General features: G+C 52.0%; 1 protein-coding gene across 1 annotated transcript; it reads right to left on the reverse strand.

Annotated features, from left to right (window-relative positions):
* Positions 1-2,814: 2,814 nt before the first annotated feature.
* On the reverse strand, positions 2,815-5,937 carry LOC103707477 (cold-regulated 413 plasma membrane protein 2). The gene is made up of 4 exons (XM_008791977.3): positions 5,637-5,937; positions 3,968-4,075; positions 3,808-3,878; positions 2,815-3,181 (listed from the first exon to the last, which is right to left on the reverse strand). The coding sequence occupies exons 1-4, from the start codon at positions 5,816-5,818 to the stop codon at positions 2,928-2,930; spliced, it is 615 nt and encodes a 204-aa protein (XP_008790199.2). The 5' UTR covers positions 5,819-5,937; the 3' UTR covers positions 2,815-2,927.
* Between the last annotated feature and the right edge of the window lie 7,368 nt (positions 5,938-13,305).

Genomic DNA, 13,305 nt, shown 5'->3' on the forward strand with positions numbered 1-13,305 from the left:
AGATTATCCATGTAAGTCTATGGACAATGATATTAGCAGTAAATTAGCAGCTGGGACTCTGGTCGATGGAAACTTAAATGGATCAAAATGTTATATTTCCTGTATTGGCCATGGTGTTGGTCAAGCGATCTCTCTCTCTCTCGTGGCTTCTAGCTGGTAATATACAATGGTAGTTTTGTTCTCTACCCTCGGACTGAGTCACTCCGGACGTTCCTGCAACCTGTCGACGAGTATTTGTGAGTTGACACAGGACAGATGATGCTAAACGACGGTGGTATCAAAGTTGTGGGTGTTTTCCATCAACATAGAATTAATTCATGTGGATGTAAAGGTTTTGAGTATTCTAGGCTACTGTATCCGTGTCATCCTTCGTGGAAGTATGTCTTTATGAATCCCCAAGCCTAAATGAGTAGAAAGAGGGCGTTTCTTTTATGTAGCGTTGGACCTGCTGCACGGTTTTCTTTGTGTTTATCTCGAAGGATTCTCCTGCCATCATCTCGGTTGGCAACTCATCAGACTCCAAGGTCGAGCTTTCTTAGGTTAGCATTCATCTCCTTCGAGAGCAGCTGTACCTAGGGGTGGCAATCGGGTCGGGTCAGACATAAACGGGTCGGGTCAGATGTTAAACGGGTCAGAAAAGTATAAACCTGAACCTGACCTGTTTATTAAACAGGTCAGAAATTACAATCTGAACCCGACCTATTTAATAAACAGATAATCCGACCCGACCCGTTTAACCTGTTTAATAAACGGGTCAATTAAACGGGTCGGATTCGTTTATGCTTACCCGTTTAACTAACTATTATTATAAATAATCAGAAATAAAATAGTAAAATACTCAAAAAAAAGGGGAGAGATTAGAAATTACCCTTGCTCGGTCATCGGTGCTTCCCTGCTTCCCTCGTCCTCCCCACCGGGGAGCTTATCGGCGCTCCTCGGCAGTCGGCCCGCTATCGTCGTCATCCACCGGCAAGAGACAGAGAGAGATGGGACTTGGGAGGTTCGACGGGGAGAGAGAGAGAGAGAGAGGTGGGGGATTGGGGACCTTGGGGTTCCGTTCGGCAACAGAGAGATGTGGAGCGGTTGGGACTTGGGAGGCTTCGACGGAGAGAGAGAGAGAGAGGTGGGACTATGGGAGGGTTAGACGGAGAGAGACAGAGGTGGGGGGTTGGGGCTTTGGCAAGAGAGAGAGGGTGACTGCTAGTTTGAAATGAAGAGATTGAGAGAGATACGAGTCTGACTCACCGTTTCTCTTCCCTTCTTTCTAATTTCCCTGCTCCTTTTCTTTCGTCTTGCTCCTCAGCTCCATGGTGGCTGTGAGATTTCTCCTCCGTCGTGGCTCCTTCGTCGCCGCCCGCTGCTCGGGTCTGAGCCGTCGAAACCCTTGAGTTGCTGTGCCGCACGGAGAGGTGGAAGTAGCCGACACGGGGGAGGAGAGGGCGGAGGTCCGGAGAAGAGGGGAAGAGGGACAGGCAAAGAAGTGAAGAACTCGGGCGGCGGCGGCGCTAGAGCTAACCCTAACCCTAAAGGGAATGGAGAGGAGAATGGAGAACATGAGGGTCGGTCGACGGGTGGAGTGATGGTCTGATGGAGTCGTGAATCGATTCGGGTGGAGTGATGGTCCTCACGGCTCGCGGGAAGCTGGGCCGACGCGGGGAGCTGGGCCGACGCGGGGAGCTGGGCCGAGCGGGGAGTTGGGCGAGCGGTAGCCTGTAGGCGTTGTGGGTTGTGGGCCTGTGGTCCTTATTTCCTTATCTATTAGCCCAAAAATTAAACAGGTTATACGGGTTAAACGGGTCAGAAATCTAAAACCCGTATCCGACCCAATTACTAAATAGGTTAAACGGGTCAACCTGTTTACGACCCGAACCTGTTTAGGCCAAACCCAAACCTGTTTATGGCGGGTCGAACACGGGTCGGGTTGGCGGGTCGGGTCATATTTTGCCACCCCTAGCTGTACCCTTTCCAGCTAGCTTGCTATGTTGTCTTCGGTGATCGCGAGCAGGCTTTTTAAAAGGAAAATATTTTCCTTGGTCGTTTGCTATCAACTCAGAACTCGGCGCTTGGGTTTTGGCCGACACAACCGGGCGGCTTGATGAAGCAGAGGAGAGAAAAGGGGGTCATCTAGATGGGGATCCATCCATCATCCGAGCGGGGAGAGTACTCAACGGGATCCGAGCTTTGTTTGTCCATTTTTGTGGCGATCCAGCGAATGGATAGGAAAAATAGTAATGAACTGCGAGAGGTGGGAGCCGGACGTTTGGAGTGGAGAGGATCTTTTTCCGATAATTTTTCACGGTGCGGAAGGAAGGCAACAAGCAACTTTTCGCGGCCGGTCGCTCGTTTTGGCCCCTCCTCATGCCGGCGGCCAAGGAACGCCGGGGGAAAGAAAAGCGGAAAAAGGAACGCAGAAAAGCAGGTGCCAAATTCGTGGGCACTTTCTTCCTCGGGCTCTCTCCTACCCACCCCCTACCGCGTGCACCATGGCTGATGGCTCCGCTTCTAAGTAACGTTTTGAATGATGATGCAGGTTCCGCACTAACCTTCCTCCTTATCCTTACGAATTGCAAGCACTACTTAATTCGAGCGAACTGATAGAGAGCAGCTTATTCATCCTTGAAGCGAGCGAGAGAGAGAGAGAGAGAAGCAGGGTCCACGTAATTACGTAATCAGTTCGGCATACGTGCTTTGGCCTTCTGATATTTTTGCAGTTACATGGCCATCAATATGATCGGGCTTCAGAATCACAAAACGGACTCCATTCCTGCAGATTAGGTGTTCATGCACAAATTTTGTCATGGCATGCATGCATCGAAGGCAAATAACTGCAGCATTGCCATCTCAATATTACCAGCACTACCCAACAGAGTTTCTCGAGTCTTACAAAGCAAATAATTTGTAGCTGAAACAATACCGATATCCTTCTCTTAAAGAAAGTGCAGCACCATGCGCCAGATGGGGTAGACCAATAGAAGAACGATACCGAGTGTATTTGATAAGCCGTGACTCTGCGTGAAAGAGTTCCTGAAGCCGCCTGATGCCCGTATGTGCTCTTGGAGAAGGTAACAACCAATGGCCAGGCAGATGAGCACACCGACCGGACCATCCCTTATTGTTCCAGCAAAGAAGCCGGGAGCAACGGCTAGAAGAAGAATCAACGATCCGGGAATCTCCAACCAGTCTGCGACAGGATACCAACAATATGAATCGATCCGATTTCTCAGCATATCTATGCAAATCGTCTTGCGTGAATGCCTTCAAGAAGAAGGGATGCGAGTGCTGGTACAGCTAGGAGCTTTATACAGAAATAGCTCGATCAAACTATAAGCTATTTCCTCTAACCTTGCCCAACAGGACTATTAAATAACAAAAAAAGTACTAAACGAGATAAAAAAAAGAAAAACAGAACAAAAAAGGTATGAAAAAGCACTGGTGCTTCACTAGGCAATATGCTAAGCAAATACAACAATGATGAAGAGGGCATTGAACTGCATTCCAGTGCTAATCAAGAGGGCATTGAACATAACCCCTTCCCTATTCCTGTTAGTGAAAAATGAGATATAGTAAATCTGGTAATTGGCACAATAACCTTAGAAAGAAATAGTTTAGCGGTTTAAAAAAAATTTGGCATGCGAGCTACCAGCCATTTACTTCTACAAATGCATGTGTTGTACAACAGCCTCTTTAGAGTGTGCAGCCATATGTATGTGCATCAAATTCTAGGATACCTTTGAATTCCAGCTTTAAGATAAAGTTTGCAAGGAAGAAGAAGGAATGCGGTCACTATGGCAGGACTAAATTCCAAACCTGGGAAGTGTCGAGGAAAGAAGAGTCGAAGCACAACGGCAATGAATGCAATCCACTTTCCAAACTCACCCCTGCAGAATATTAGAATGTATGGTAGTTCAAACTCTTTTTTTTTCTTTTTAATGAATAAACAAAAGAGAAAGCAAAGTGTGGAAATCACCTTAATAAAGAGAACAAGCTTGAAGGAAGACTTAGAAAAATGTAAGGAACTAAAAGGGAAGTCAACATGTTTGTCCTCCAGTTCGTCCGATCCAAGATCAACAAATATCTGCATGAGGTTCAAAAATTAAAGAAGAGATGGCATATCATTTTAAATATATATTAACATTTTTCTGGGTCATTGCTCTGTTGAACTCAATAGAGAGTAAGTCAGTCGAAGACACAAGCACCACCCTTAAATCTCATTAAACATGATAGGCATTTTTCTAGTCTATAAATTTCAGCATATCAGAACTTCTGAAGCACATCTATTACTAATTTCCTACTGTAAATTCCGAAGAAACAAAGAAAATGCTCTCAAGTCCATCTATACTATTGCTACCGATTTGTTTGCAACATAAGCTATTGTTTCTGTACAGCTGCTCTTTACCGATCCATTTTTTGTTCTTTTACGAGAGAAAGAGTAGGTAAGTAGGTAAGAAATCATCAAAGAGAGTGACCCAATGACAAAAAGTTTGGGTTATTCCTCTTTAAAGCGAACTACAGTGGCCAGGTGCCAATGTAATAGATCGAACTTTTGGACCTTCTCGGCATGAAGCTAACTTGGTTCCTGGAGAATCCTTATTTTAACCTTTGTTCTGCTACCATCCCCTGTACCTTCATAGCACAAGTAACATTTGGACGGAGACGAGCTACAAACTAATACTCGGTAGTTTATGTCATTTCCTGATATTTTTTTTAAGAAAATATGACAGATAATAATATCACAAATTCTATGATTTTTCGTAGTGTCGGTATGACATATTGGTTGGTATGCAAGCGGTGCGAAATAACATATAGATGCACAGTGACAACTTATGGTGTGAGACTACAAAGTTCATCGGATCAGAAAGGCTTAAAGCCCGTAAGTTCTTTAAAGAAGGGGAAACAAAAAAAAGACGGGCCAACTACTACGATACAACCCCTGATTTAAAGGTCTCATGTGAGCCTAAAAGAGCAAGGAACAAGGAGGAAGCATCACCAATTAGTCCCCAGTGCCCACCGGGGCCAGATTGTTTTATTGAGCCAGCATCAAGGGTCCCTTAGGAGGAGCACAAAAGGTCCCACTTATCACTCCGGACCATCTTCCTACTCATCCATGCCGCAAGCTAGCTAGCGACATTGCGAGGGTCAAAATAACAAGCCAAAGAACAACGGGAGATGACCTTGATAGTCTCCCTTCATTATCGAGCAAAGGATTGCAGAACAAAGAGAGTGGTGAGATGTCACAAACAAAAGGGTGACGAACTGAGTCATTCCCAATATAAGTACTTTTTTTTTGTCTCTGTCACGACATTCTCTTCAGATCGCTTGGCAGATGACAGAACGGAAACGGACACAAACCGGCGCACACGGGATCCGTCGCCGGCGCTAACTTGCCTTTTCGACGACCGACGCGGTACCGTAGAAGCTCGTAGGATCCACACATGCGACGGACGTGCACGTCATCAGACAAATAAGAGGAAAGAGAAGTCGATTCCTAGACTTGGAGATTGCGAGCACGTGCGCAGAGACTCAGAGAACGTGGATTGGAAGAAATCGGCGAGCATATATTAAAACAAATTAATCAGAGAAAAAGGAATAGAAGATTTGTATATGCTGGATTGGAGACGGCAGGTGCAAGAATTCACATAGCAGCGATGGAGGCGAGGAACTTGAGGAAGGTGGTGCCGAATCCGATGCCGCCGCCAAGCTTGATGGCGTGGTTGGCGAGCTTTCGGGCGGCGAGGCCTAGCTCCCTCAGGTCCGACTCGATGCTCGCCGCCGCCGGCCCATCCTCCGTCTTCATCGCCAGGTACTCCATCTTCCCCATTCGCACCACCGAAACAACACGATCTCTTCCGGTTCTGTTTGTTTGCTCCTTTCGAACTCCACAGCTCGCTCAAGTATGTTAGCGGGGAGGAGAGGAAGAGACGAGTATAAGAGACTAACAGATTTGATTGGATCTGGTCCTGCATGGCACACGTGTCACCCCGGCAGCGGGGCGACCGCATCTCCGCTTCCAACTTTGCCGGTGTTCGACTCGTTCCGTTCCCCCGTGGGACGGAGATCCGGTGCGCACCGCAGGGGACCTAGGCTTGGAGTCGAAATTTATTAGTTACCCGATCTGCCCATTCCGCAAACAACCCGTTTTAAGTACCTTTAGATTTGATATAAATGAGTTTGAATTGTAAACCACTAACTCTAACTTGTTTAAATATATTTATTAAATAGATTAGATTCAGACTTATTTGATAAACAAGTCCGATTGTATTTGCTGAATTTTTGATCCGACCTACATCCGATCCGATCCATATCGGATTTGACCATATCCAATTGCCACTCCTACTTGGACCCCACCAGGATCCAAAAATGCCTTGGGTACAAGTCATCGCTCCAATCTTAGGCCCAACTAATGGTGTAATAACTGTTTGGCCTGCAGACCACGGATCCACAACTTCAAAAATCTCAATTTTCGGACTTGGATAATTATACCGAGATGTTCTTCCCTCTCCATCCCAGCCTAAACCCATGTATTTTGAGAGAGAAGAACCACAACGAAAAAGTTCAGAAAAGTGAAAAAAATTTCAAGAATAAAAATCTATTAATCGGATCAATCAATCAGAAGTTGGCCACAAATTAAATCTTAGGTCATCTTACATAGACGACCCTTACAAATCATACTAAAATAAAAAACCGGATTCAAAAATTAGAAAAACGTAGAAAACTGATTGCCAGCAAAAACCAATGCAAATTCGAATGAAAGTCAACAGGGCCCGTGAGCGCACACTCCCGAATCACGTGAGCGGGCTCTGATGACCCAAAGCGCGGATACTGTCTCTTGCTTGATTCTTATATATAAAAGGGCACGACCTGATGTTTCGTTTGCTCTATCAACAAATACTCTATGCAAGTCTCACACAAAGCTCTGGTATCATCTAAGTTTATTGCTTGGAGATACAAGCTAGACTCCCTTGTCTACATGGGATTTTATGTTTGGGTCCCGATTAGAAACTTGGAACCACCACGGAGCGAGAGAGCAGAATTTCAGTAGCTTTGAATGTTTTCTCTGCGGGACCCCTGAAGATTTCATGCAACTAGGATTACTCATTGGTGGTGCGGTAGATGTATCACACTACCAATCACCTGATCACATCCTCCGGAAAATTAGACATGCTTGTATTGTTGTGGCTGTTGCTGGAAATTGGACCCGGGGGCGACCGTCGGCCGGAAGGGGGAGGCTCCGCCGCCTGAGTGGTGGGTGGCAGTCCGTCGGTGGGTGGCGCCTTCCTGGAGACCTGCAAGAAGCCGGTGGCCGAGCTCTCCGGCGCCGGCCCTCCGATGCCTAAGTCAGAACAGGGGCAATATGTGGAAAAAAATGGACCGAGAGAGAGGAAGAGAGAGAGAGTTCCAGTCGGAGAAAAGCCCCTCTTTTGAGTGGAGAAATACTCCTTTTATAGGGAGGGCTAGTTCACCTGTGACAGAATCTGTCGTATGATCAATCTTTTAATGCCCGATCATGAAAGTCAATGCCATCATTGCAGGAGATTAGGCCGGAGCCTAAGTCGTCATGGAGCCATGCCCTCATTTATAGGCATGTGAGTTTGCCGTGAAAGGCTTGGTGTCCGTAAGCGATGGAAGCCATACGCCTTAATTGTTGAGTAAGCTGGGGGCCTGCGAGTGCCATACGCTTTGATTGTTGAGTGAAACGGGAGTCTGCACGACTCGTATTCATCGGCTGTTGGTGAAGTCAACACGTAATCTCCCGACTAAGCTGCGGGAGGACGTGGCCTCAGGACGTGGTTTGGGCGTTCTTGGGTTGGCCAGGCTAAGTATTGCTTGGTCGGTCCCCACCGAGGGTCCGCTCGGCTGGCCCCTCCTCAGAGGAACACGCTCAGCCGGCTCCTGCTCGGAGGAACGCGCTCGGGTGGTTCCCGCTCGGAGGGAGGCGCTCGGCCGGCTCCCGCGTGGGGGTTTGCTTGAGCGGCTCAGCCTGCTCGGCTGGCCTCTACTCGGCGGAACGCGCTCCTGCTCGGGGAATGCGCTCGGCCGAAGACGCGGCAACACTTTTCCCCCAACACTACCCCCTGACTTCCGAGCTCGAGCTACTCGGGAGTTCGAGCGCGGGAAGTAGTTTCGACCGTGTTAATTGTGGCTTGGGGGGATTTTCGAATTTCTGCGCGCTCCAAGGCGCTAATAATGGGCAGTCGCTTCGTCAGCCCCTTTTCGCTTCTCGAAGCGTCCTCGCGTCGTGGGCTCATGATGAGACCACACGATCCGACGCGACGCTCCCGTACTCGAGGTGCCGGTTCGGGTTGGAAGCGGCGTCTTAATTGCTAGGGTTGACACGTGTCACGATCTGGTCGGTGGGCAGCGCTCCGTCCCGCGGATCCAGGCCGTTGGAGGGGTATATATATAAGCCTTCCTCGAGTTTCTTCCTACCTCTCTTCTTCTTCTTGCTTTCTTCTCAGTCCGGAGTGACCGATTTCCGGCGAACTTCCGACAGGTCCTTTTCTTCTTTTTTCTTTTTTCGTCCGGAGTCTCCTTCCTTCTTCCCCTCCTTTCCAATGGGTTCTGGTCCAAATGACGTTGCGTCCGTCATGAGCGAGGTAGAGGTCGAGATGGTCAAGGAGTGGTTCTTCCCTCTGCACGGGTTCCGTTTGGAACCCGCCGGGCCGGGGGACCGTGTCACGAATCCCCCGGTAGGCCGGATCGGAGTGTATTTGGAGGCACTTTGGGCCGGCCTACGGCTCCCGTTCCATGGGTTTGTGAACGAGCTGCTCGCGGAGTACCAGTTGGTCCCGGCGCAGCTCGCTCCAAACGCATGGAGGACCATCATCGTGTTCCTGTCGCTATGTCTGGCGTACGGGATCCTGTCCTCTGTGAACGTCTTCCGGCGACTTTTTATGTTAAAGTCGAATCCGGGAGACGGGGAGTGGCTCTACATCGCCCTTCGGGCGGGTCGGCCACTCTTCCAGGGCGCTCCGTCGTCCATTCATGACTGGAAGAAGAAATTCTTCTTTCTGGGCTCGGAGCGAACGTGGGGGTTTGACCCTAGGTGGAGGCCGAGCCGACTCAGGAGCGCCAATAAAATTCCCAAGCTTACTACGCGCGAGCAGGGGATCCTTGACAGCGTTCGCAGCCTCGGGGACGGCATCCTCCTAAGCGGCCTCATAAGCGAGGACGCTTTGGTGAATGTAGGCCTGAGTTCGGCGCGGCCTCATGGTAAGGATAATAGTAGGAGGTTTGTTTTTTGTTGTTTTTTGTTTTTTTTTTTTTGTCCTAACACATCCTGTTCGCCCTTGCAGACATTGCAAAAATGGTAACAAAGAGCGAGGCCATATACGCTCGGTTCCGCAAGAGGGCCGCTGAGCTCTCGGGGGAGCCGCTGGAGCCAAAGAAGAAGGCGAAGATCGCCGCTCCCCGAGACGGCCCTCCCAAAGGCGCGAGGGGGGGTCGGAGCTCCGAGCCCGGAGGCTCGGGGAGTAAGACCTTCGCGCTGGCGTGTCCTGCGCCTATTTCACAATTATCGGGCCGGCCTGCAACCCGGCCCGGGAGCTCGGCACCTGAGCCGAGCAGCAGCGAAGGAGCTGCGAGGCCGCCTTCCCCGGTGGCGGCGAGGCCCGGCCCCCCTGCCCTGCCAGAGGAGGAAGAACAAGGGGAGCGGACCTACACAGTCGAGTGGCGGCTGTCCGAGAGTGACTCCGCTCTCGAGAACATTGAGACGGCGCGGCAACTCTTCCGCATCGCGATCCTTCCCGCCGATAGGGCGAAGATTCAGGCTATGAGCCTGAATCAATTTCTTGATTCGGCTCGTCTCTCGGCTGTTTGGATAAGTTTTCCTTTAGCGTTTTCATATTCCTAGTCCTTTACTTGTCTTCGGCCTGACCCCTATTTTGCCTGCAGCATCTTCTCGAAGTCGACACTCTGATCACTCTGGGTGCCGATTACAAGGAACGCGCTCGTCGGTGCATGCGAGCCCAAGAAGAGGCCAAGAAGAAGGCACGAGGACTAGAGCTCCAGAAGGAGGAGCTCTTGCTCAGAGTGGGCGCCGCCGAAGATGAAGCCAAGCTCCTGACGATGGGGCTTGACGAGGAGAAGGCTGCCCATTCCCTGGCCAGGTCGGAGCTGCGAGCCTCCGATGCTCGCCTGGCCGAGGTGCGGTCCTTGCTCACCATGCGTGAGCAGGCAATAAGAGAAGCGGAGCTCAAGATCAAGGAGCTTCAGGCTCAGCTCGGAGCCCGGGAGGAGGAGGCCCAGAAGCGGGCCTCAGACGCTGTCCGGCTCTTCAAAGAGTCGGAGGAGTTCCAGGAGCTACTGGAGGAGGAAGCTGTCAACGGCCTTGTCCAAGAGTTCGACGACTTCCGCAACCAGCTACGCCGGCTCTGCCCCGAGTTCGATCTAGATCTTCTCCAGCCTGGAGCTGGAGTCGAGGGCCTTGGGACGGAGCCTGCCGAGGCGGCTCCGAAAGCCCCCGAAGAAGAGGCAGCTCGGGAATCCGCTCCTGAGATTGCGCCCGAAGGCAACGAGGTCGGCGAGCTCGGAGCTACCGCCGAGAGAGCCGAGGCCGAGGGCGCTGAAGTCGAGCCCGGGGAGATCCCGCAAGCCGTGCCCTAACTTGGATATTTTTTCCTTTTTCTTTTCTTTTGTAACTCGGGGTCGGCCCGCGTCTGTCGCACGGCCGACCCCCAATTTTGTACTTTGGCCTCTGGGCTTTTTTAACGAATATACTTCTTCCAATCTTCTTCCGGCTCCTTAGACGCTTTAGTCTAAGCCACTAAGGCATTTTAGATCGGACTCGGACCTGCCGAGCCCCTGAGCTTTGTAGTTTCACAATCGTAGTTAGGGAGCGCCTTGCTCTAATCACCGAGCCCCGAGCTCAGGATCAAACCTTAGTGGGCGGCCGTAGAACCGAGCTAAGGTTTAAGTAGATGCATTCGACCAATACTTTAGGCCGGAGACCCCGATATCAGTCGGTATTCATCAGGAACATGAAAATGCACGGAGCATGTGTATCGAACAGGGCGGGCGCTATTAGGGCGTACCTTTTCGGGGCTATGTGCCCCGTGCCGCGAATGTCCATAGAGGGCGGCCCCGAGCCTAGTCCGAGGCACGGTGGCGTAGCTTTTGGGCTCGCGCACGGAGCGACCACAGGATTCGGGGCACCCGGATCACTTGAGTCTGACATTGGGACCAAAGTGTCGATGGCCGACAAGGATGAACTGAGCCCGATGGCCGATGGAGATCGAGCCGAGCTCGATGCCTGATGGAGATCGAGCCGAGCTCGATGGTCGATGGAGATCGAGCCGAGCTCGATGCCTGATGGAGATCGAGCCGAGCTCGATGCCTGATGGAGATCGAGCCGAGCTCGATGCCTGATGGAGATCGAGCCGAGCTCGATGGTCGATGGAGATCGAGCCGAGCTCGATGCCTGATGGAGATCGAGCCGAGCTCGATGCCTGATGGAGATCGAGCCGAGCTCGATGGTCGATGGAGATCAAGCCGAGCTCGATGATCGATGGAGATCGCGATCATTTGTTTCCGGGAGAGACCATGTAGGTACTGCCCCGTCATCCCGAAGCATCGGGGCATCCCGACCGTGGTCGAGGTATCTGATGGAGGTCGATCGTCGATGGAGATCGAGCCGAGCTCGATGGTCGATGGAGATCGAGCCGAGCTCGATGCCTGATGGAGATCGAGCCGAGCTCGATGCCTGATGGAGATCGAGCCGAGCTCGATGGTCGATGGAGATCGAGCCGAGCTCGATGGTCGATGGAGATCGCGATCATTTGTTTCCGGGGGAGACCACGTAGGTACTGCCCCGTCATCCCGAAGCATCGGGGCATCCCGACCGTGGTCGAGGTATCTGATGGAGGTCGATCGTCGATGGAGATCGAGCCGAGCTCGATGGTCGATGGAGATCGAGCCGAGCTCGATGCCTGATGGAGATCGAGCCGAGCTCGATGGTCGATGGAGATCGAGCCGAGCTCGATGCCTGATGGAGATCGAGCCGAGCTCGATGCCTGATGGAGATCGAGCCGAGCTCGATGCCTGATGGAGATCGAGCTGAGCTCGTTGGTCGATGGAGATCGATGGAGGTATCGGCGTTCCGAGTTTTTCGCTGCGGCGTCCGGCTTTGCCCGGTTCTCCACCGGCCTTCCAATGGGTTGGTTCCGCACGAACCGATCAAGCACTCCTCGGCGAATGAGCGCTTCGATCTCGTCCCGAAGCTGGAAGCACTCCTCCGTATCATGGCCGTGGTCTCGGTGAAAGCGGCAATACTTCCGGGGGTTACGCCTAGCCCCAGGGTCTCATCTCGGGGGCAGGGGCCGGAAGTAGTCTCGACCCTCGATCTCCATAAGGATTTCGGCCCGAGGAGCGGTAAGGGGAGTGTAGTTTTCATACCTCCCGTTGGATGTGCGGGCTTGTGGAGACCTCGGGCGAGGCGGGGACCTCTGGCGAGGTGGCCTCCGCAGCCGGGGTGGACTCTTCAGGCGGGTCGGATTCTTGGCTCGGCGCGGGGACGGGCTCCTGGGATGGCCACGCTCCTCGCGGCGCCTTTTCTGCTTCTTGGAGGCCTGCTCGGCCCCGCCCCGTCTGGAAGCGACGGCTTCTTCGGCTTTCGCATACTTCCGTGCCCGAATCAGCATCTCGGTCAGATCAGCAGGGAAACTCTTCTCGATGGAGAAGAGAAATCTGTAGGACCGGGCTTCAGTCTTTAACGCTGACGTGGCGATTGACTGGTCAAGTTCCCGGACCTCCCATGTTGCAGTGGTAAATCGGTCCAGGTACTCCCTGAGAGACTCCCCCTCTTTTTGTTTTATATCGAGGAGGGAGTCAGAGGTCCGCCGTTGGGGTCGGCTGGCAGCAAAGTTGCTGGCGAACTGCCTGCCGAGCTGCTCAAAGGATGAGACGGTACTAGGCTTCAGCCCGGTAAACCAGAGCCGGGCTGCTCCTCGGAGTGTTGCTGGGAAGGCTTTACAAAGCAGAGCCTCCGAGGCTCCCTGCAGGGCCATTAAGGCCCGATAGCTTTCCAGGTGGTCGAGAGGGTCGGTCCTGCCATTGTAGGGCTCCACCTAGGGCATCTTGAACCTTGGCGGGACCGGCTCATCCTCGATTTGCTGGTAGAAGGGGGATCTCGTGGTGAACTCGAAGTCACCATCGCGTCCCGTCTTCCTGCCGCGGAGCGCCTCAATCTGACGTTCCAGGTTCTCGACCTTTTTGTCGAGCTCATCACTCGGAGGGGCCACCGCAGCGGTCCGCCCCGGCGCAAGTTGTCCTGGGACTGACTCGACTTCTGACGGCTGTGGCCAGTCTCCA

The sequence above is a fragment of the Phoenix dactylifera genome, chromosome 6, assembly GCF_009389715.1.
Source record: "Phoenix dactylifera cultivar Barhee BC4 chromosome 6, palm_55x_up_171113_PBpolish2nd_filt_p, whole genome shotgun sequence".
Classification (NCBI taxonomy): domain Eukaryota; kingdom Viridiplantae; phylum Streptophyta; class Magnoliopsida; order Arecales; family Arecaceae; genus Phoenix; species Phoenix dactylifera.

What these genes read in the sequence shown, in the direction of transcription:
- LOC103707477 (XM_008791977.3), bottom strand. Translation starts at nt 5,818, where the DNA reads ATGGGGAAGATGGAGTACCTGGCGATGAAGACGGAGGATGGGCCGGCG. An exon ending in AGCTTGTTCTCTTTATTAAG is followed by an intron (nt 3,879 to 3,967) that starts GTGATTTCCACA and finishes AATATTCTGCAG; the next exon opens with GGGTGAGTTTGGAAAGTGGA. An exon ending in CTTTCCTCGACACTTCCCAG is followed by an intron (nt 3,182 to 3,807) that starts GTTTGGAATTTA and finishes ATCCTGTCGCAG; the next exon opens with ACTGGTTGGAGATTCCCGGA.